Genomic DNA, 24,098 nt, shown 5'->3' with positions numbered 1-24,098 from the left:
CTCTGATGAACATATGAACGTGGTCTGGCAGACACATTCTTTATCATTTATGAAGTTTAAACCAAAGAAACCAAATGGACTCTTTGGGTCCATTTCTTTAACTCATCACTAGAAATTCAGATTTCTACATTTTATTACTCTGAGAAAGTATATTCTACCTAATAGAAGAAGCACATGCCAGAAAACTGTAGAAAAACTTTTGCCTTAATGCCTGGAACAACTGGTCTAATTCACTCATTACAGACTTTGTCAGGCTGAGGAAGCAGCTGCTGAGCCTTACAGAGCCAAAGAATAAGCCAAAGTGGAAATAAAAGCTTCTATAGGGGGCTCAGTCCCAACCATCTTGTTTTTCTCTTCTCTTGTGCTCACTTGCCTTGTTGCTCTTCTCCTTCTTTTCTGCACTTCTTTGAAGACAGCACGTTTCAAGAGATCACCCTTGCAATGGTACAGACCCTGGCTCCCTTGCAATGGTTTGGCTTCCTACTCACAGAACAACTTTCCTCATTCCCAAAATCGCTCTAATGAAACAGGTTATACAGCATCTTTGCCCTGGATCCTGATTCTGACCTATCCTTAGCAGAGGAATTTAAGAGTCTCCCTGAAGACCACTCTAATGAATTTTTCTTACTATTGGTTAATTCATTACCAGGACCCGCTTACGAATTTTTGAAGGATGGAGCATTTCCTACTATGTTGGCACTTCGGCTAGTGTGCAAAATGGTCAGAGCCCCATGGGATTCAACCATTTCCTGTTTCGTGGTCTCGTTCTTTAGATGGTGGTTTGCTCCATCTAGGATAGCTGCCATTTTCAGGTTTATTTTCAAGGTGGATTGTTACAATGAGAAGAAATTCTGAATTTTAATGTACTTCCTATTGTGCAAATTTGCTGTTTGTTGTTTAAATAAATTTGAGTATTTTGTTTTAAGAGTGAAATACTCCTCTAACATTGGAAAGAGTACTGTTTTACAAGTTGTGTTGAAGTTTCTTACATGTATGGGAAATATTACATGAAAACAAAATTAAAATAGCTTTTATAATTTGATGTTCATATCTCTAAGGGGATAATGAAAAGCTAGGTTTGGAGTTTATTAAACTACTTACTTCTAAAATGCTAAAATCATGTATCTGAATTATTTTAGCGTTTTGCAAAGATGGCTGTAGGAATGGAGGAGCCTGTATTGCCGCTAATGTGTGTGCCTGCCCACAAGGCTTCACTGGACCCAGCTGTGAAACGGGTAAGAATATCATTTCATCTTCTAGAAAATGAATTTTTATGCTAATGCATAAAGTAATCCATGAGGAAAATAATGTTTCAAGTTTCAAGTGGGCTCTCAAAGTGTGGAGCTATTAATAAGGAAGTGATAGGAAGGAGGAGGTGGGAAGTTTCAGTGATGCATTTTGCTGGGCGATTCCCCAAAGTCACTCTAAAAAGGTTTTGCAGCTATTATAACTAGATGCATATTGAACTTTTCAGAAACATGTGTGGAATTACCCACGATTTTATGACTTCATAATTCATTTTACTCATTTGGAATCCATTTTTACTGGAATCTATATGACTGTATTAAAGCCTAGATTTCAAGCTTATGGCCAACTCAGTGCCTAGGACACACTATCACCTGCATCCACAATTAGGAATTTTAAATAAATTTTTATCTGGTCCCTTAATTATTCATAAACAATTATTTATCTGGAAAATAATTAAATTTTTCTACTTCTCAATTATTTCTCATCCAGATCCATTCTGAACTTATTCTTTCTGATGGACATGAATATTAAAAACTTTAAAAATTATTTTAAAAACAATATATAGTCTACATATAACTTATAACCCTAAAGTAAAATACTTTGTCCAATGAAAAACACACCTTGGGAATTTAAAATAATGTTTTGAGTATTAAGTCCTAATTAAAATCATACTCGTAGTGGTTTTGGTTGTTTTGGGTTCAGTGGGGTCCAATAGCGATGACCTCAGAGAGTCAGGTTATTCTTCCTAAAAGAAAGCTTCTGCCACTGGCAATTGACAGTTGTCATCTCATATTGCTTTTCATAAATCTCAATGCAATAGATACAGTACATGCTCTGCCTCTATTCCACTTGCAGAGTCATCTGGTTTAATGAAAACACTGACTTACCAGAATGTGAGACAGAAAATGTTCTGCTCCATTTGGGAAGTGAACATTTTACTGAATAGAAACTGCTACTGTGCACAGAAGGATGCTCACAAAAGGGCTTGCATCACTAGATCATCTCTTTCTACAAGTACTGCTAAGTCTTGTTTTTCAAATTTCATTGACTAATTGATTTCAAAAGTCTGTGACAATGTATAGTGACTATCTTTGATATGTAGGACTCTTTCTTAAGAGGATCCTTTCCTAAATCAGAAGCTCCCTAAATGTATTGTGCATGAGAGTCACCTATAGAGATTGATAGCTTGTTAGAAATACAGGTTTTTAGTAGCTACCATATGATATACTAAATCAAATCAGGCACCTCTACTGCAATAGTTTTCTCATATTTCTATGACATGCTCTCCACCAGTTTGCCCCTATACATCAAGGTGCACTGTGGACCTCCTGCACATCAACACCTCTGGTGACAAGGCTTCCTGAATACAATATTTTTGTGCTGCTTCTGGAACAGAGGCTGGATACAGAAATACTTCCTTTTTCAGGACATTTCAAAGGTGTGAGGATAATGGTGTGGAAGTTTGAAATAAAAGCTGTCCCAGAAAATCTGGGATGAATAGTGGCCATGCACAATCCTGCACAGCATTCTTCCACTAGGAAAAAATATCACAAGATTGTAGAAATCTAGAATGGCATAAAATTAATATTGGCAATGTAATATTTAAGACTGGAGTTAAAAATAACCCAAGAGAACATGTAGCTATCTCTATTTCATGATCCTTGAACCTTCAGTCTGTAAGAAGACAATCCCAGACTGATTCTAAATAGCTGTCTGTAGCAGCCAAGGGCTTTGAGAACAGATGTGGACTCAAAAGTTTAGTTGTACTGTTTATATGTTATGTTGCCTTAGGCAAGTTACCTAACTTCCCTGTGTGTTGTACCCTTTATGCATCACCTTACTCTTTACCATTCTCTTCTAAGGCAGTTATTATCTGTATTTGCATGCAGAAATACTGGGTTCAGGGTGTTTAATTTTTTTCCCCTAGCATCAGAGTTCAAAGCTGATACAAAGGTCATTCTGCTCCCAAATCCAGGCTTTTATCCAGTGCATCCCAGTATATTTCTTTGGGGACTTTAAATCCAAAGACCCCAATCTGAACTCATTATCTCATCCATGATTCATGTCTCCCCACTTACCATCCTCCACCAAAACCTGAATCTTCATTTCTTCCTTCCTTACTAGTTTATTTCAGCTAATAGCCACCTTATCCACCAAGTCTTCTAAGTCAGTCATCAGGGAGCAATTTCCCTTTCGCCCTCTTTCACATCCATTCAAATCGTTTTGAGTCCATGTCTTTACCAGGGTCCATTTCTTTCTATTCTGGTCAGAGCTGCAGTTGTTGGGGACTTTCAGGTTGTCTCTGGCTAGTCCAGTATCCACAGAATAACAGAGCACAAATCTGATCATATCACTCCAGACTGAAGAAAACCTTTCATGTTCCCCATTGCCCTCAGGATAAAGGCCACATTTTTAACATAATAAATAAGGCCCTTTAGGACTTGGCCCTGCATATCCACCCAGCTTTACTCTCTTGTCCTTCTGCCAGCTCACTTCATTCCCATCCCCAGGCAGTGAATCTCATGAGGGCACAGGGTGTATCTTATTTGCTTTTGTATCATCACGAAACAGTACCTTAGTAGTTGTTCCATAAATATTTGGTGAATAAATAAATGCACACATGAGTGATCAATTAAATGATGAGGAAAAAGATGGTGTGGCTCTTTCCATATTTGCTGGACTTTTTTGAATGTTAGTGAAAGCTTTCAGAGTTATCTAGTTGTGTACTATCATATGGCAGATATGGTAATTAAGGCACAGAGAAGCGACGTAGCTTATGTAGGTGTTTCACTGTTGATCCATATCTGCATTCTAGAACGTGGGTCTTCTGATTTCTAGCCCAGTGTTTCTCTTTTCCTTCCTTCCCCCTTCTCTCACTCCTTCCTCTTTCCTTGCTTCCCATCCTGTCTTCCTCTCTCTCTCTTTCCTGTCCTTCCTTCTCCCCTCCTTCTCTTTCTTCCTTTCTTCCTGCTTTCCTTTTTTCTTATGCCATGCTTTGTCCCAGGAATTCATCATACCTTCATCCTTCATCAGGTCTGTGTCTTTTGTTATGCCACCTTCGACTGCCAGATAACCCTGTTGTCTTTAATAGCGAAGACTGTGGCAATTTTTCTCTCCAAAGTTAAAGGATACTTCCAGAGTGACAAGATTTCCAAGTATAGGAATGGCCTAAATTTGGCCTGCTGGAGTTGGATGCGGCCTGATAGCTTAAAAAGGAAATTGTTGTGCAGCCCCAGTGGCCATCTGTTGAGCCATCACAGTGGAATCGCTGAGGATGAAATAATAGGATTTACTTGCTTTTTGAAAGACGATCTGAATGTGTCTTGCACTTACCACCCCTTGTTCCTTTAGTTGAAGTCTCTTCTGAAACACCCTCCCCTCATTTCTCTTTCTGCATCATGTGTATCTTAGTAGGAATGGTTGCATTCATTTACCAACTTCACAAAAGAGCAATGTGTATGATTTTTACTGAGCAAAATTAATTTTTCATGGACTTCTTTTTTAGCCACTGTATAAAATCACTCACATGTACAGCATAACTTCATTTTTAATTAAATATCCTAATATTCCATCAGGTGTTTAACTTGGATTTAGCAGGGTGATTATTTCTTGGGTAACTCAGTAAAGTGTATTAGAAAGCTAAAGCTATGTGCCAAGGTTTACAGCTTTATCACTGCCATATTGTATTTATTACACGATTGCTAAACCTCAGCAAACATGAGTCTGATGATCTAATTAATATGCAAAGCTGTCTTATTATACTAAAAGCAAATTTTTCAGTAATGATGTAAAGCATAACTCTAAAAGATTTGACAGTCCCCTACAAGCAATTGCTGACTTAAATCAAATTAAAATATTTATAACTGGGAAAAAGCTGTTAACAAATGGCAAAGTTGAAAAAAAAAATTGCTATAGTATCAAAGAAGAGATCTAACATTTTGACGATAAATGCTTTTTTTTCTGTGTACAAAATAATGGATTTGTTATCCACATATCAAAACATGAGATGAGATTTTAATTATTTTAGTGAGTTGTTAAATGAATATAAATTTAAGTTGCATCCCTAAGTGTTTTTGTAGCTTTTTAATATGTGTTGTTTTAAAATGACAAAAATGAAGCATGAGGCCTACATGAGTGTTGTTTTACTTCAAAAGTAACTTCAAGTGGATTGAGGTTGGTTGATTTTTTTTAAGTTTATTTTATTACTGTTATAGTATAGATAATAGAAATTATTTTTGTTAGAAAAAAGTTATCTTGCCAGTTTTATCCAAAGTTAGCATTTATTATTAAAGTCAAACTATTACATTTCCTGATATGGCTGAATTAGCACATTTTTCATCATAAAATGTATCTGCTGATTTCATTAGTGTTTGGTTTTTTAAGGCATATTTTTCCAGAAATTTGTATAAATTTATATCATTTTTACATAGGAAGACTAGAAAAAATTCAGAAGCAAGAGAAAATTCTCAGAACAGTTCAGACATGGCATACCTTTTCTCACCAACATGACTCACAGTGGAAAGACATTACCAAAATATGTATCTTTATGTGAGAAAAGAGGAGAAATTGAGAAGAAAATCTGAGACAATCTGATAAAAACTAATGTAAAAAGAAAGAAAAACTGTAGATACATCTGCTTTACCAATAAGAATTTTTAGTTTTATTTTGAATTTATTCTGCTCTATCTGAACAAATGCAAATTTCATGTACACAAATCATTAAATATGCTTTATTGTAATAAAAACAATTTGGAGTAAAGGAAGCTTTGCTTCTAGTTCTGTACTGTCTTATTAAATTCAGTTTTCTGAATCTTAATTTTTCAAGGGAAGATCTGCAAAGTAGCTCATTGGGTAGCTTTTGCAAAGTGGGCACATACTCATGGAGGGTTCTGTTGATCTGCCTAAGGGATCTGCACTCATGCTCACTAGACACATCTTATCTTGAAACTGTCTCCAGTGATAAAAGTGATTCAATTACATTTGATAAATGAATGTGTTTTAATGAACTTTGTATGAATTAGGAGTGTAGATACTGGTGATTCTTTTTCTGTTATAAAATGAACAAATAAAACACCAAACAAAAAGCACTCTCACCAAAGGCTTTTTGACCATACCCTGCTTGAGTTGGCTTAGATACTTAAGACGTGACTTCTCTTTATGTTGGCGATCCTTAATCTTTAAATAAGATTTTAATTGCTTAATGTTATGCCAAACCCCGTTCTCCTTGAAGAATTTAGCATAGTGGTCAAGAACACAAAAATTGAAGTCAGAAACATTGGCCTGAGAACTAGTTCTGTTACCAACCAGCCATGTGACCCTTTTCATGTTATTTCATTTTTGTCTATGCCTTGATTGGTGCATGTAGAAAATAAAGGTGATAGTAATATCTATCTCATGGGTTTGTTCTGGAGATTAAATGAAGTAAGGCACATAGCACCATGTTGAGGTAAGCACTCAATGTTGGCAAGCACTCAATAAATGACACCTGATATGATGATTTTGTAAATTTTAAGTTGATTTGTAAATAAACTTTTATAGACAGAACTGTTTGAGACTCTTTGACATCCTTGAGTTAGCTGGAGATGCCCTGAGATGTTACAAGAGAAAGGTTAAGAACAATAAAGGATTCTAGTTTTCTTGATTCATTCATAAACCAGTTTTAAGTATAATTTTACTGTACTTTAGTGGTTTAAAATGTTTAATTTAGTGATTTGCATTCTGTACATTTGCTTAAAATTGCTTTATTTTTGTCCTAATGCAAATGTTAAAAGTTAATATTTTATGAAAATATAAATCTTTGTATTATTCAAAAAGTAGTCAAAAGTTCTTAGTGTTAGATCTCAAAGTCATTCTTCCAAGTCCTTCAGGTTAATTGGAAAAAATCAAACTCACTCTATATATCAGTCATGTATAATAGATAACAACTATGATGGGGAAATTTTTCAGACTCCTTTGTTGTAAGGCCTACCTAATTAACACTGGAAATGAGGACACATCGTGGAGAAAATGTAAGAGGAAAAAAATAGCTTTCAAGCTGTTAGAGAGCAGGTCTCCAAGAAAAAGAAAAAAGCCAAGTGGAATTAGTTGGGAATTTGGAAAAGATCTTCAGTTTTATTTTTAAAATATTATTTTTTTCAATAGATCACTTTTGTATATTAACTTGTATTGTGCCTTTGAATTCCCAGGATTCCTGTTGCCTCTTATTTTTTTATTTGAAGCTAGCCAAATGGAGTCACTTTTAAGATAGTTGCTTAACTTTGTTTTAAAATTAATTAATTGAATACTTAATTAATATTTTGAATAAATATTATATACACATTGTATAAAATTTAAAAGTACAAAGAGCATATAATGAAAAGTAAATTTTCCTTTATAGCAATTCCCCAACTACTGCTTTTTCCCTTAACAATAAATCCTGGAAATCATACCATAGATAAGTCCTTGTTAGACAGAGTAGTTCAAATAGGAAGGCTGAGGCTTTCTGCCATTCAAATAGTAGACTTTTAATTTGTAAAAGTCTGGGTGTCAATAGGAATACATGTCTTAGGGCCAAGATCTTTCTCTTTTTGGGGGGTACCCCCATATGTTGGCTGAGAATGATGTGCAATTTTCTCGTTCATAAATTCTGATTTTTTCATATAGATAAGCTGACGAACTTCTGTTGATCAGAAGTATAATCGGGGGAGGCATAAACTTAATATGCTGGAGAAACGTTGTTGTATGCAACATTTTATTTATACCCAAATTGTTTTTGTTTTTTGCATTCTATTCCTCCCCTGTTTGTTTCATTTCTTTCTTCTTGAAGGACATATTTTAGTACTCTCTTAGAGTGGTTCTATTAGTGGCCGACTCTTTTTTTTTTTTTTTTTTTTTTTTTTTTTGAGACGGAGTCTCGCTCTGTCGCCCAGGCTGGAGTGCAGTGGCGCAATCTCGGCTCACTGCAAGCTCCGCCTCCCGGGTTCACGCCATTCTCCTACCTCAGCCTCCCGAGTAGCTGGGACTACAGGCGCCCGCCACTGCGCCCGGCTAATTTTTTTCTATTTTTTAGTAGAGACGGGGTTTCACCATGGTCTTGATCTCCTGACCTTGTGATCCGCCCGCCTCGGCCTCCCAAAGTGCTGGGATTACAGGCGTGAGCCACCGCGCCCGGCTTAGTGGCCGACTCTTGGGTATAGAATTCTAGGTTTTCCCTAAGCACTATGAAGGCAGTATTCCATTGTTTTGGGGGGGCCTCTGAGGTTTCTGTTCAGAAGTCTGCTTTCAATTCAATTGTAATTCGTTTTAAAAGTCTCTTTCTTTCTAATTGCTTTTAAGGTTCCCTTTTCTTTGGAGTATGTGGTTTCAAAGCATTGTGCCTAGGTATGAATTTATTAATATTTTTATTTATCTTGCTAGGGACTCCTTTAGAAGAATGAATCTGAAGAGTTACCTCTTTCATCAGTTTTGGAATCCACTCAGTCTTTATCCCTTTGAATACTGCTTATTTCCATTTCTCTTTATTCTCTCCTTCTGGACTTCCTACTGGATATTTGTTGGCTCTTGTCTTTTCTGTAATTCTTCACTTTCTTTTATACTTTTCATCTCTTTATCTCTTTTTGCTGCACCCATCAACCTGTCATCTACATTAGATATTTCTCCTAATGCTATCCCTCCCCTATCCCGCCACCCCCAACAGGCCCTGGTGTGTGATGTTCCCCTCCCTGTGTCCATCCTTTCTCGTTGTTCAGCTCCCACTTATGAGTGAGAACATGCAGTATTTGGTTTTCCGTTCCTGTGTTAGTTTGCTGAGAATGGTGGTTTCCAGCTTCATCCATGTCCCTGCGAAGGACATGAACTCATCCTTTTTTATGACTGCACAGTATTCCATGGTGTATATGTGCCACATTTTCTTTATCCAGTCTATCATTGATGGGCATTTGGGTTGGTTCCAAGACTTTGCTATTGAGCCTGTATAGTCAAGACAATCCTAAGAAAAAAGAACAAAGCTGGAGACACCATGCTACCTGACTTCAAACTATACTACAAGGCTACAGGAAACAACAGATGCTGGAGAGTGCGTGGAGAAGTAGGAATGCTTTTACACTGTTGGTGGAAGTGTAAATTAGTTCAGCCATTGTAGAAGACAGTGTGGCCATTCCTCAAGGATCTAGAACCAGAGATACCATTTGACCCAGCAATCCCATTACTGGGTATATACCCAAAGGATTATAAATCATGCTGCTATAAAGACACATGCACACTTATGTTTATTTCACCCACTTTTTTAAAAGAAAAGATAGAGTAAGGAAATTGCCCAAGGTAACAGCTATTAAATTGACAAGCCTGAAGTTACATACGGGACCATGTAAATGTAAAACCCCTAATAAAACACTGCAGTATAGCTCCAGAATGGCAGTTCCCACACCCGTGAGCTTTTACTGTTATTCCTCTCCCACCTGCCTGACTGCTTTTTGTGTGTGTATGTGCATTTTTTTCTTCTGCTGCTGCTCATCTCCTAAATGTGGAAGTTTTACAAGATTATACACATAATCATCTCTTTTCTTTCTTATTACCATCTCCTTTCTGGATCTCAGTCACTTTCAATTCTTCAAAAGGAGTTATTTTATCCTGTCACCTCTCCTAAGCTTAACTCCCACTCCCAAGGGGCTACATTGTGTTCTCACTTGGACATTTAGCAGTCTGCTAGTGACTTGCTGTCCTTGGGTTATGTGGATCATGAATGCTTTTCTTTTTTATACTGGAATCACCTATGCCTGACAGACCACTCATCTCCCTTCATTTCCTTCATTCCTGTCAAAGCAACACCCATACAAACAGTTTGTAGTGGAGTATTATTCAAAATATTGAGGCAAATGGAGGAGGATCAAAGGGGGGAACAAAACAAATGTCAAAAAGCCAAAAAGAAATAGAGGTCCCATTTTCTAAAAATGCTTTGGCTATTTCTTCCCACAGAATCAGAGGCAGATTTTCCATTAAGCTAATGAAGTTTAAGTTTCTGCTCTTAATGCAACCAGGCTTCTTTCCAGCCCTTGGAAAGAGCCCTAGCAATGTGCTCACTTGGCCATATATTTTTGTAAAATCTGCAATTGCAGCCGGGCGCGGTGGCTCAAGCCTGTAATCCCAGCACTTTGGGAGGCCGAGACGGGCGGATCAAAAGGTCAGGAGATCGAGACCATCCTGGCTAACACGGTGAAACTAAAAAATACAAAAAACTAGCCGGGCAAGGTGGCGGGCGCCTGTAGTCCCAGCTACTTGGGAGGCTGAGGCAGGAGAATGGTGTAAACCCCAGAGGCGGAGCTTGCAGTGAGCTGAGATCTGGCCACTGCACTCCAGCCTGGGCGACAGAGCGAGACTCCGTCTCAAAAAAAAAAAAAAAAAAAAAAAAAAAAAGGAAAAAAATATGCAATTGCAACATATCTTGGTAATATTTTTTTTTCCTCAGGGGCCCTCAAAATGAATAGCCTTCTGTCCCCAAAGACTGACCCGTGCACAAAGTTATTTCTTACCAGGTGGATGATATTTCTCACCTTACAGCCCTCCATTTTCCCTGATTGTTTTTCTTTTTATCCTCTCTTGTGGCTCTCAATTTCACATCTTTACATTTCTTCTCTCTCTCTCTCTATCTCTCTTTTTCTGTATCTGTCAGTCTACCTAACTGCCTAATCTTTTCCCTCTCCACCATGCTCTGGGAAGAGGGAAACAAAGCATCACCTCCTCTACCCAAAGAAGTAATCAAGATATTTTCCTAAATCAAGACCTTTTCCTTTATTATGACATATGCCACTGTCCTATTTATCTTTTTATTATTTTGAACTGCCTTTCTAAATTTCCTGAGACATCAGCTAGTCATTACTGAAAATTGTCCATATGCCAAACATTGTACTAATTGCTTTACATTTATTAAATAGTTTAAATCATAACAGCAACTTTGTGAGTATAATTTTTTATAATCATTTTAAAACCAATGCTTAGTGAAGTTAAATCATGTATCCAAGGTCACACAGCAAGCATTTGGTAAACTTTTGATTTGAATAGTTAAACCTAGCCTCAGACGTGTGCTTTTACCCTTCCCCATATTGCCATCCAGATACTACTCTTGTGAAAAACTCTCCTTGGTTTGTCTAACAAGAAGTATCCTTGCCTTGCTCTCAACTCCCATGTTTGTATCAATTTTATCCTCTTTCTTCAAACTATCTTGTATTGTTATTCATCTTTAATTTTTTAAATTTTAAGTGACATAATAATAGTACCTATTTATAAATACAGTCATATTTCGATACATGTATACAATGTTTAATGATGATATCAGATAATTAGCATATCCATCACCTCAAACAGTTGTCGTTTCTTTGTGTTGGGAATATTCAAAATTCTTTCTTCTAGCTATTTGAAAATATACAGTAAATTATTATTAGTTATAATCACTCTACAATGCTATAAAAAGCTAGAACTTATTCCTCCTATCTAGCTGTAATTTTGTATCCTTTAAACAACCTCTTTCTATCCCTGCTCCTTTCTATCTTCTAGTAACCACTGTTCTACTCTCTACTTCTGTGAAACAAACTTTTTTAGGTTCCATGTATGGGTGACAGCATATGGTATTTCTCTTTGTGCACCTGGCTTATTTCACTTACTATAATGTTCTCCAGTATCATCCATGTTGCTGCAAGTGACACAGTTTCTTCCTTTTTATGGCTGAATGGTATTCCATCTTGTATATATACCACATTTTCTTCATCTGTTCATCTGTTATTGGGCACCTAGGTTGATTCTGTATCTTGGTTATTGTGAATAGTGCTGCAATAAACATGGGGGTGCAGATATCTCTTCAATATTCTGATTTCCTTTCCTTCAGATAAATACCCATTCGTGGGATTGTTGGATCATATGGTAATTCTATTTTTAGTTCTTTGAGGAACTTGCATAATGTTCTTCATAATGGCTGTACTAATTTACATTTCCAACAGCAGTGCATAAGAGTTCCTTTTTGTCCACATCTTTGCCAGCATTTGTTATTTTTTCTCTTTTTGATCATAGCCATTCTAACTGTGGTGAGATGATATCTTCTCATGGTTTTGGTTTGCATTTCCCTGATGATTATTGATGTTGAACATTTCTTCACGTATTTGTTGGCCATTTGCATGTCCTCTTTTGAGAAATGTTGATCCAGATACTTTGTCCTTTATTTTTATTGGAGTATTTGGTTTTTTTTCTGTTGAGTTGTTTGAGGTTTTTTTGTTTGTTTGTTTGTTTGTTTGTATATTCTGCATATTAACTCCTTGTTGGATAAATAGTTTGCAAAATTTTTCTTCCGTTCTGTAGGTCATCTCTTCACTCCCTTGATTGTTTACTTTGCTGTGCAGAAGCTTTTCAATTTGATCTAATCCCATTTGTCTACTTTTACTTTTGTTGCTTTGCTTTTGAGGTCTTACCCAAAAATCTTTGCTTAGACCAATGTCCTGAAGTATTTCCCTTGTGTTTTCTTCTGTGTTGTTATTAATCTCAAAAGTACAATAACACTATCTTAAACTCATGGAGCTTCATACATTGCTTCGTGGGAACCCATCCAGTATTTTATGAATGGTTTTTATGGCTAAAACACAATTTGGGTTATATCCAGATAAACAAAATAGCTATTATAAAATTCATAAGTATACTGCTTTAAAAAAATCTGTTGAAAAGGTAAGCATTTATTACCTTCAGCAGGATATAACCTGTATGAACTAGATCTCTTAAGGGTGAACCTAGGCTGCATTTTGAAAACTAGATACCTGTGACATTCACAGGGACTTCAAAATGCAATGTGTCATCTTTCCTAATGGGTGATATTGGCTTTAACAACTGGGAAGCGGCTGTTAGAAGAAAACAGATGTTCTTAGTTGGCAGAGGAAGTAATTATAAGCATTATAATTAATGCAACTATGCTAAATATATATATACGCTAAATGTATAAATATATATGCAAAAATAATATGATATAAAATTCAACAACAAGTAAGCAACTACAAGCATTATAATTAATGACTGAGAATAAGTTACCTCTCACCTGATTCTGAGAAATTTACCTACTGGCATGTATGCAAAAACTAATAAATCAGGACCTATATTTTGGATTAGGGTGATTATACAGTAAAATAAACTGTGAGTTAGGAGTTGGGTAGGTATCAGTGTGACTCAGGGAAAACAATGTGACAAGGGAAGGCAGGGATCAGATGGAACGGACATAAGAACAAATAAGAATGAAATTAGACACCAATCATTCAAGTAATAGTGATATGCATTTTGATACTTAACTGTATGGTATTTAGTGGGTTGGAACAAGTAGGTGATGTTCGATGCAAGAATGAGTCTTTGCAAAGTTTCTGTTAGGATAACTTAAACAGGCATTTTGGTGAATAAAGTTTGGTTTTCCTTTGTTACAAACAAAGCCAAGATACTACTTAACAGCCACCTTAAAGGATGCACTTTTAGCAAGCATTGCTTAAAAGTACTGTCTCTTCTCATGCCTGTAATCCCAGCACTTTGGGAGGCTGAGGTGGGCAGATCACAAGGGCAAGAGATTGAAACCATCCTGGCCAAAATTGTGAATCCCCATCTTTATTAAAAATACAAAAATAGCTGGCGGTGGCGCATGCCTATAGTCCCAGCTACTTGGGAGGCTGAGGAGGAGAATCATTTGAACCTGGGAGGTAGAGGTTGCAGTGAGCTGAGATTGCGCCATTGCACTCCAGCCTGGGCAACAGAGCCAGACTCCATCTCAAAAAAAAAAAAAAAAAAAAAAAAGTGGTGTCTCTTTGTGCTTGAAAACATTGCCTGGAGCAAATTTTTTTCATCACTATCTTTTAAAATTAATGCTATAAAAGGAGTATTTTGGTGCCTAGCAGTTCTTTGTTTCCACTGGACTGACTGCGAGGAATGAGTGTAAGCTTAAATACAACATTAGAACTCAGAAAGAATTTTCAACAGTAAGCAGGCCAACATCATAGTCAAAAGTGTGAGCTTTGGAGTCAGGATGCTGGAATTCATTCTTGAAGTTCTACTACTTACAGCCTATGCCATACTGAGAAGTAATTCCGTCTTTCTTAATCTCTATCTCTACCGCTGTGAAAAGGAGTTAATGGTACCCCTTATGGTAGTAATGAGTATTAAATAAGTTAATTCATGCAAAACACTTAGTAGCCAGTGCCTGGTACATACTAAGTGCTAAACACATGTGAAATAAAATTATTAAAAATAGCTAAACAAAATTATAGACAGAAAGTCAATTAGGTGTTACCAAAGGCTAGGGATGGAAGGGAATGGGGAGTTGTTGCATAATGGATACAGAGTTCCTGTTTAGGGTGATGAAATATTTTGGAAATAGATAATGATAATGGTTACAAAACATTGTGAATATAGTTAATGCCACTGAATTGTATACTTAAATATGGTTAAAATGGAAAATTTTGAATATGGTTAAAATATGGAACATTTTACCATGATAAAAAGAAAGTAAGCATATAATTGATGGTTGTTGCTCAGGTTTAGACCTGTTCCACACTCTCTTTCCTTTAACTTTGCCTAGTGCCAGGAAATATACATAAGCATACTTTCAGATCTAACACACTGACTACTTTCAGTGCCGTCTCCAGCGTACTATGGCATACAAGGGAAGATTCCTGAGACAAATTATCCTCCACAATGTCCCCTAAGCCAGTGGATGTCATTTTGGCAGTCTGAGGAGTCTGTAGGGTGCATGATCATGAGAGAGAGGTTCCCTTCAATGGGCCCCCACAGCCTTGGCCATGAAGCTTGGCTTGGGAGGGTGGTCCTGATGGCCCAGGTTGCCCCTGAGAGGAGGCACAAGGCTGTGGCTTTATGAGACAAGCTCAGTCATGGTGCTTATCAGTCACTGCCAGATGTGCCCAGATGTGCTATGTTCCATTTCATTTAGGTCAAGCAATCAAACACAAAGATTCAAAATATAAAACCGACTTTTATAATGTAATTTTCAAACCAAAAATGTTGCTAATTTAGCAATAGATTGGTGACCATCAAGGGGGTTTATTATGTGGTGTACAAAAGCTAAGGAAAGCTATGTCCAAGCGGGACTTTTTTCCCTGCGATTTCTTCTAACTACTTGGTGGCTTTTGGAAAACCTAAAGTTTTTAAATAAACATGGCTCCTTACTACATTGGAATTATTTAATAATGCAATCGACTATCTATCCATACTTGAAACATATAGTTGGACTATTTGACTCCAGAAATTCTTTTGAATTCTGTGATTCTATGTATTATACCCACCGACCCAGCATTATTAGACATTAATAGAAAAGATGCACCATTACAAATCATTCCCTTGGCCAAGCTATGAAAATACATATAAAAAATATGTGTTAATAATTTTGTAATGTAATATGTTTCTAATGGATCTAAATGATTAAGCTTGATAGTTATTGTTCGTTCATTAGTAATAATCATGTTAATTATTTTTAGTCTCATTTCATTCTGAATAGGGACAAATGTGTATATAACTTCATACTTAAAATATTTAAGTCAATACCTTACTCAACTACTGATGTTAGATGAGAGATATTAATTTGTATTTCATGTGAGGTCATTATGTCATTATGTTTTTAGTTATTTCACACATATGTGTTGAGTGCTGACTTTGTACAGGGCATTGGAAATATGATGGAGAAAATTGGACAACATTGTTGCCGTTGTAGAGTCTATTCCAACCTCCTTCAAAAAATAACCCTTATATCTTAATAATTTAAATGCTAATATGCCATACTGCAATGCATCTATTATTGTACTTGGCATAGCAACTCTGTGGAAAAAAAAGTATCTCTGTTTTATAAAAGAGGAAATTACTTAAGACATTATCAGGTCGAGTTAATAATGTAGAGTGCCTCACTGTATTTGTTGTTTGGTAAATTCCATATCATTATTTTAGATATCTTAGAAATGTGGGAGAAACTTGAAAATTATATAGGTAGGTAGACACTATTATTCTGAGCCTTGAAAATGATAGTTCAATGTTAAAAACATTATAGTAATAAAAGAAATTTTATTTTTTTAAGAATTTTAAAGAAAATTTTAAGAATCATGTATTTAAATTTTAAGAAATTATATATTTATGACATGTGTATGAGATACATAGGATATATGATTTTATATATGTGTGCATGTATGTATATATTTATGTATTTATATGTGTGTATATATACATATATGTACATATATACATATATACATTATATGTATAAAACCACTCTGCAAAGTTCATTATTTTATATATGTGTGTGTGTATATATATAGATATAAAATCACTTTGCAAAGTTCATTGCTCCTACCCCCACCCATACAATAGTGATTTTCAATTGGATATATATGATTTTATATATATAAATGTATGTATATATGTGTATATATACACGTTAAAAAAACAAGAATTAAATTATGGTATATTTGCATATACATATAGAACACTATGTTCTTAAGAATGAGATAGAACTAAATGTATTGATGGAAAGACCTCCATCTTGTTGTAAGTAGTAATAGCAAGTCATAGAACAAATAGATACAATTTTATTATTTCATTTGCACAGCATATGGATGTGAATTTTGCATGGGTACATAAATATACTGAAAGAATCGATAAGTTTATACACCAAGCAGTTCATAGTGGTTACTTCTAATGCAGTTTTTTTTCCTTTTACCTGGAGCCCAATAACTCTTTGTTATGGGTCTGCGCATTTTAGAGCGATTAGCAGCATCCCTCACCTCCAGCCACCAGATACCAGTAACATTCTCCCTCCCCCATTATGACCCCCAAAAATGTCTCCAGACATTGTCATGTGTACTTATAGATTCTTTCAGTATATGTGTGTACCCATGCAAAATTCGCACCCACATGCTGTGCAAATGAAATAATAAAATTGTACCTATTTTTTCTATAACTTGTTATTACTACTTATTACAAGATGGAGGTCTTTCAATCAATACATTTAGTTCTATCTCATTCTTGAGAACATAGCATTCTATATGTATATGCAAATATATCATAATTTATTTAACTCTTGTTATATATATTTTTTCCTTCCTCAGCCTCCTGAGTAGCTGGGATTACAGGCCCCCAGCACCACACCCAGCTAATTTTTGTATTTTCAGTAGAGACGGGGTTTTGCCATGCTGGCCAGGGTGGTCTGGAACTCCTGACCTCAGATAATATGCCCGCCTCAGCCTCCCAAAGTTCTGGGATTACAGGCATGAGCCACTGCTCCCGGCTTAACTCTTGTTTTATTAATGGACATTTCAGTTGTTTTTACTCTCTTACTATTTCAGATGGTTTCAATGCACATCCTCATATGTGCACTTTTTGTGCAAATGTGTAAGCATTTCTGTAAGACTATTTCCTAGAAGTGAAATTGCAAAGTTAAATTGTATGAACATTGGGTACTGCCAAGCCCTTCATAAAGGATATATGCAAGTTATATTCCCACCAACTGTATATGAGAATGATAGGAATATTTTCAATTTTTTCAAGTATGTTTTAATAAAAATGCATTTAATGAAAGCAAATAAAATTGTGCTTGATTTCAAGACTCTTCGGACAAAGTCACAAAGGCCTATCAGGCTGGATCAAGGGACATAATAATGGTCATTAGACAGTACAATGTGATGATCATGGAACTCATTTTGCTCCACAAGCAATAACACTGAGATGACTAACTCCCATAGCAGGTATATCCATTGTCTATATTGTTAGGGAAATTTACCCAAGAGCTAATGGATTCTGGCTGCCTTGTTAACATGATCCAGTCTGTCATCAGCCTTCACCTAACTGCCTCGTAACTGAAGTAACAGCAGTTGTCCACAGAATTTATAGCAACATGGATTTTCAGTAAGGCAGAGGAAAAATAAACCTGAAAACAAGTTGCCTACTGGGATAATTAGAAAAGAAACCATGAATAAATGAATTCTAAGAATGAGATATTTGGGGGCTAGAAATGGAATCAGTAAAACATGAATTAAATAATCTCTTAGCCCTAACCTTCCCAAAAAGAACAACTGCATAAATAAGGCTCAGGTATATAATACAGGAATGCCACTTAACCCACTACTTTTCATATGAAACTGAAAGAGCTGGTTGTAAACATGGTAGATTTGTTGGCACAAAGAGTGTCATGTAACAAGAGGTCTCCAATTGCATAATTGTTTTGTCAACAACTCTTTAAAATCTCCATCAGTTATGTGACATTTCTTGCACACTGCTCTGTCACTGAGCTATTTGTCCCACAGAAAGGCCAGGCTGACCAGTCATCTGTGAATAGCTGCTGGGTTTACTGTGTTAAAAAAGGTAGATACTTCCTCTTCTTTCTGCATCTTAGGAGAGTAAGCATACATTTAAAATCAGTTACGTAATTATTTAACTACCTTAATGATAAGAGTTGAAGGTGCTATGAAAAGATATAGCAGAGTGCCTGACCTAGTCTATGGTGTGGATGGGAAAGGCATTCTTAAAGAAGTGATATTTGAGATTGGGCGCGGTTGCTCATGCCTGTAATCCCAGCACTTTTGGAGGCCGAGATGGGCGGATCGCTTGAGCTCAGGAGTGTGAGGCCAGACTGGGCAACATGGCAGAAAACCCACTTCTATGAAAAATACAAAAATTAGCCAGGCGTAGTGGTACACACCTGTAGTCCCAATTATTCGGGAGGCTGAGGTGGGAGGATGGCTTAAGCCTGGGAGGCAGAGATTGCAATGAGCTGGGATTGTGCCACTGCACGCCAGTCTGGGCAATAGAGCCAGACCCAGTCTCAAATGCATATATACATACATACATACATACATAGAAGTAGTATTTGAACCATGATGAGGGAACTGTATCACTTGTACTTTTAAACACTTTCAGCACTTTGTATCACACTTAGTGTTCATTTCATATGTTTCCTAGTGTTGATTTTTCTAGAATTAAGCTCCTCTATAGCATGAAAGTTTCATAAAGAAACATAAATCTTTGTCTCATAAATCTTTGTTTTTTATTAATAATTTACACAGTTCATGACATGTGGTGAATGTCTAATTAGTAGTTTCTTTTATTTATTCATTGGTTTATTCATTTATCAATGTGTAAGGTGTACCCACTACTATCTAAGTCCCAAGAAATGGTAATGACCCAGTTGAAAAGGTCCCTGCTCTCATAAGTTTTACTTTCTGGTGTTAGCGGGGTGCGGTGTCCAGACAACATACATGGAAACAAGTAATTTGCAGCATCAAGTACTGCAAAGAAAATAAAATAGACTAATGTGACAGAGTGTGAGCATTAGTGGTTAGGGAAGCCTTTTTTAAATAAATGGAGTTTGAGCTTTGAATCTTATACCATCAGAATATACCCTCCAACCTTCCTTGTCAACTTTCATTCATTGAAGATTCTGACATATGGTTGATGACATTCTTCCACCGTACCTCCCTTGGCTCATTCAGTTACATGTGGATAACCTAAATGTTTTAGTGTTTTGTGTTGCTATAACAGAGTACCACACACTGGGTAATTTGTAGTGAAAAGAAATTTATTTTTTACAGTTCTGGAAGCTGGGAAGTCCAAGGTCAAGGGGTCCGCATGGGGTAAGGGCCTTTTTGCTGTGTGCTTCATCCCATGGCAGAAGTTGGAAGGGCAAGTGAGCACAAGAGCAAGAAGGGACCAAACTTTCTTTTATACAGGCGCACCCTCAGGATAACACACCTACTCCAAGAAAATGACATCAATTCATTCATGAGGGCAGGATCCTCATGACCTAATCACCTCCTATTAGGCCTTATCTCCCAACACTGTTGCATTAGAAATTCAGTTTCCAACACATGAATTTTGAGTGACACATTCAAACCATAGCACCAACCAATACTCTGTCTTTCCAGTTCTTTGATCTTCTCACCTCCTGCATTCTACCATTACTCACTCCTATGGTCATAACCTTGACCTTATCCTCATCTATAACTACATCACTCCCTAAATTTCACTTTCAAACATTCTACCTTTTGACCACCACTTCCTATCCTTTCATCTTATATGCCATAGTATCTTCACTTCATTAATTGTTTAACTTTGTTGAACATATTAATTATTTTATCTAAACACTTTTCTAATGCACAACTTGATTTCAAGGTTCATCAATAATATCACTTTGATTGATTCATCAATCTAAACACACCTTTATGAATACCCTTAATTTTCTTGCTCTTTCTCCAAATATCATATTGCCCAGCAAAAGCCCAGGCCTGGGTCAGATGTAATCCTTGGCCTCCATTCTGCTCCTGAGCAACTGACTGTGGCTGGAGAAAAAACATACAACTGCACTGACTGGCTACTCTTTAAATTCATGAGCACAAATCTCAAAAGGGCATGCAGAGCTACCATTCCTTAGAATGCGTTTCTTACCCCTCTCTTCAGAACAACTACTTCATGCCCATTTCTGCCTCGTCAAGTTTTAACAGCTTTCTCTGTCAAAGCACCCTTCCCAATCTTTACCCACCCTCCTCCTACTATTGATGGCCTTGTCTCTACCTTCTTTGGGATTTAAATGAAAAGAAGCAATTAGCCTTGAAAAGATGTGGGAAAAAATTAAAGGATACAATTGTAATTCCTTTTCCACATCACTGCTCAAGAATGCCTGGCATAAAATTGTGTCTATTCAGTGTGAGCTTAAAATGTTTTGTAGACTTGAATTTTTAAAATTAAAGCAATCATCAGATACTTTTTTCATTTCAGTATTTACCATGTTTTAGGCCCTACTGTGATCTTTCTTTTTCCTTTGCCCACAATTAAAACTTGCAATATATTTTTAAGATCTCTATGTTCAAGTTAAGATCATAGTTCAATAATAGTTTTCAATTGATTTTTATTACCTTATTGTAATCCCTCAAGGGGAAAATGGCCTTACAGCATTTAGGAACCCTACTTTTCACTTCAAAACAAACTGAATTTTTTCAATAATGTATTTTTTTTTTCTTTTAACCAGTCTACACAAAGAGAAGTAGTTAAAATGAGCCACTTAATGGTTTTATACATAATATTTTTGAGCGTTAAAAGTTACTTCATAGCTAAAAATCATTCCTTTCAGGAACTCCTGTGAAGGAATTTCTACTTCAATCTGTAGGTTGATTGTTGATGTTTAAGCAGCTATAAGGAAAGTACTCCAGATATTTAGAAGGGTGTTTTATAATAAGATCTCTAACAGATAACTTCTCAGTTATGAATTGAGTTATAACCCTTCATTAGTTTATTCTGCCTTCTATTTGTCAGATGGGTAGTGTAGATTGTAAAAGATTTTTTAAAACTTTTTTTCTTTTAAATTAAGTATCTTTAAGATGTAGAGCTCTGACGACTTTTCCTGTGATTAAAACTTACATACACAAAAGTAGCTGTCCAATTAGTGGCACATTGGTAAGTAAAAACTGATGGCTTTAAGTATAGACTTTAATCTAAAACCACTAGAAAGTTTTATTTATTCACTGAAAGGCCTGAAATTATCTGCATGTGGAAATCACCTAAAATAGATACGGAATCACTTTCATAAGGGACTGAATCATTTAGGAAGTTGAAATGTAAATTGTCACATGCAAATATTAAATTTTTTAAAAAGTTTGTCTCAAAATGAGGTTAACATGTAAATGTTTTACTTTATGGACTATTTTGCAATCTCATTATTTTCTATACTGATTTTAAAATACTGCAATAATTTAAATTCAAACTGAAGCTCTATATGCTTCCAACAGCATTTGAGAAATAGGCATTTGTTATATAAAATGAGCTGAAATGTACAGCTCACAAATAATAAAATACCCTGAGGCTTCCTTTTAGTGATTTTTGGAACTTAAAGCCATTTTCCAGAAATTCAATAAATTCATGAATTATAAGTTTTTTCTTTGTTTGTTTGTTTGTTTGAGACAGAGTCTCTGTCTGTCACCCAGGCTGGAGTGCAGTGGCGTGATTTTGGCTCACTGCAACTTCCGCCTCCTGGGTTCAAGTGATTCTCCTGCCTCAGCCTCCCGAGTAACTGGGATTACAGGTGCCCACCACCACGCCTGGCTAATTTTTTGTGTTTTTAATAGAGACGGGGTTTCACCATGTTGCCCAGGCTGGTTTCGAACTCCCGAGCTCAGGCAATCTGCCCACCTCGGCCTCCCAAAGTGCTGGGATTACAAGCGTAAGTCACTGCGCCCAGCTGGAATGACATCTGTCCTACCTCTGAGCACTTACTTTGTGTCGTTTCTGTGATGCTTTTCTGTGAGAGCTCACAGATCTGTGAGACAAGGCAGTGAGGGTAGTGGGCTGCTCCTTACTGCCAACTTAATCTCAACAGACACCATTTTTTCCCTTGAATCAATGTGAATCTTCCACATAATTATCCCCTATTCTAATGAACCCATAATAGAAAAATGATGTTATACAGTTAAGAAGGTTATACCAGAGCAGGAGTCTCTACTACAAGTTAATCTTAAAATGAAGTGGGTACAAAGTCCAATCAAGTGGACTTTTGGAGAGATTGTCTCTCTAAACACATACCATTATGGCACATTTTAAAAAGCAGTTTAACCATCCCAAGAAAAATTCTGAAACACTTATTTTTTGCTTTCAGAAAAGCTTTCTGGATAATTAAATAATATATATAAATAACCCATAAAATAATTTGTTATATTTGAATATGAGGTTTAACAGTTTCACAGAGCTACAGAATACATTATGTCATTTGATGCACTCTCTCAGGAAGTCATTGAAATATGTATGACAGGTATTCCATATCCTACAGATGAGGTAATTGAGGTAATAAAGGCATTTATTACCTGGATTTTTTTTCTGGTCTCACACAACCAGAAGGTGTCAGAACAAGGAATTAAAGAGAACAAGGAGTTAAACTGTGTTGCTTGGTATTAAAACTAAAGTCGTATTTAGTAGCCATTCTTCTGTTTTAAGGCGACAGTAGTAAACCTGTTTTATGTGGTAAGCCATACAAAAAGCTGGGAAAATAAATTTTAGAGTCAACATCTTATAGGACGTATCAGAATATGGTTCCACTCAAAATCAGTCTACTTCCACTGTCTCAAAGGTTCTTGATGGACAGATGTAAGGCCAAGGTGCTAAGTGTTACACTTGTTTCAGAACAAAACGGTTATCTATATGCCTTTTGGCACAGCAAACTAGAGTCTGATATAAGTATTTGTCCATGCCTTTGAACAGATTCAAAACTGATTTTGGGGAAAAATAATCTGATCTCACCTATAATTAGCCCCCTGTTATAGCTGCAAGAGTATGTTACTTCTGTGAGCTAATCCAAACTTCTGATTTTTTACAAAATCATATAGACTTTCTTGCCCATGTGTTTGAATCTAAAGTGATGCATGCTCTCCTGATAAACAAATCAAAACTACAGCAATTCAGGGACAAATCAGAAAATTAAAATTGGAAGTAACTTTGGTCTAGCACCTACCAAAAGCTGGCTTAAAATCTCAGATGTTTTTAGAGAGTAAAAACGAAAAGGACATTTCAAAATTCATTCCTCTGGATTCTCTGAGCTTCAAACTTGAATTGAATAAAGTAATGCAAAACAAACAAACAAACAAAACAGTGCCTCTCAGAAATGCCTTTGAGAAAAAACTAAGTTGTGATTGAACCTAAGAGAGACAGAGAAAGTAAGCTTTTGAAGGCTTTTTCTGTTTCTTTGCAAAACAGTAATAAAATATTGACCATCACTTTAAGACATTTCTCGTATAAACTACTCTTAAAATTCAAACCATGGAATAAGTCTGTTTCTTCAAGAAAACCTGTATGCACCATTTTGTTGGATGTTAAAAACTCTTCAGATTT

At 36.1% G+C, this 24,098-nt stretch overlaps 1 protein-coding gene across 1 annotated transcript in view; it reads left to right on the top strand.

The window, feature by feature from the left end:
* NELL2 (neural EGFL like 2) overlaps positions 1-24,098 on the top strand; it is a 351,416-nt gene that overhangs the window by 260,988 nt on the left and 66,330 nt on the right. The window contains exon 16 of the mRNA XM_073020642.1: positions 1,140-1,235. Coding sequence (XP_072876743.1) covers positions 1,140-1,235 — 96 coding nt within the window. The remainder of the gene's footprint in view (positions 1-1,139; positions 1,236-24,098) is intronic.

This window comes from Chlorocebus sabaeus, chromosome 11 (genome assembly GCF_047675955.1).
Source record: "Chlorocebus sabaeus isolate Y175 chromosome 11, mChlSab1.0.hap1, whole genome shotgun sequence".
Lineage (NCBI taxonomy): Eukaryota > Metazoa > Chordata > Mammalia > Primates > Cercopithecidae > Chlorocebus > Chlorocebus sabaeus.
The sequence above is the reverse complement of the archived record's forward strand: the minus strand, read 5'-3'. Positions and strand labels throughout refer to the sequence as shown.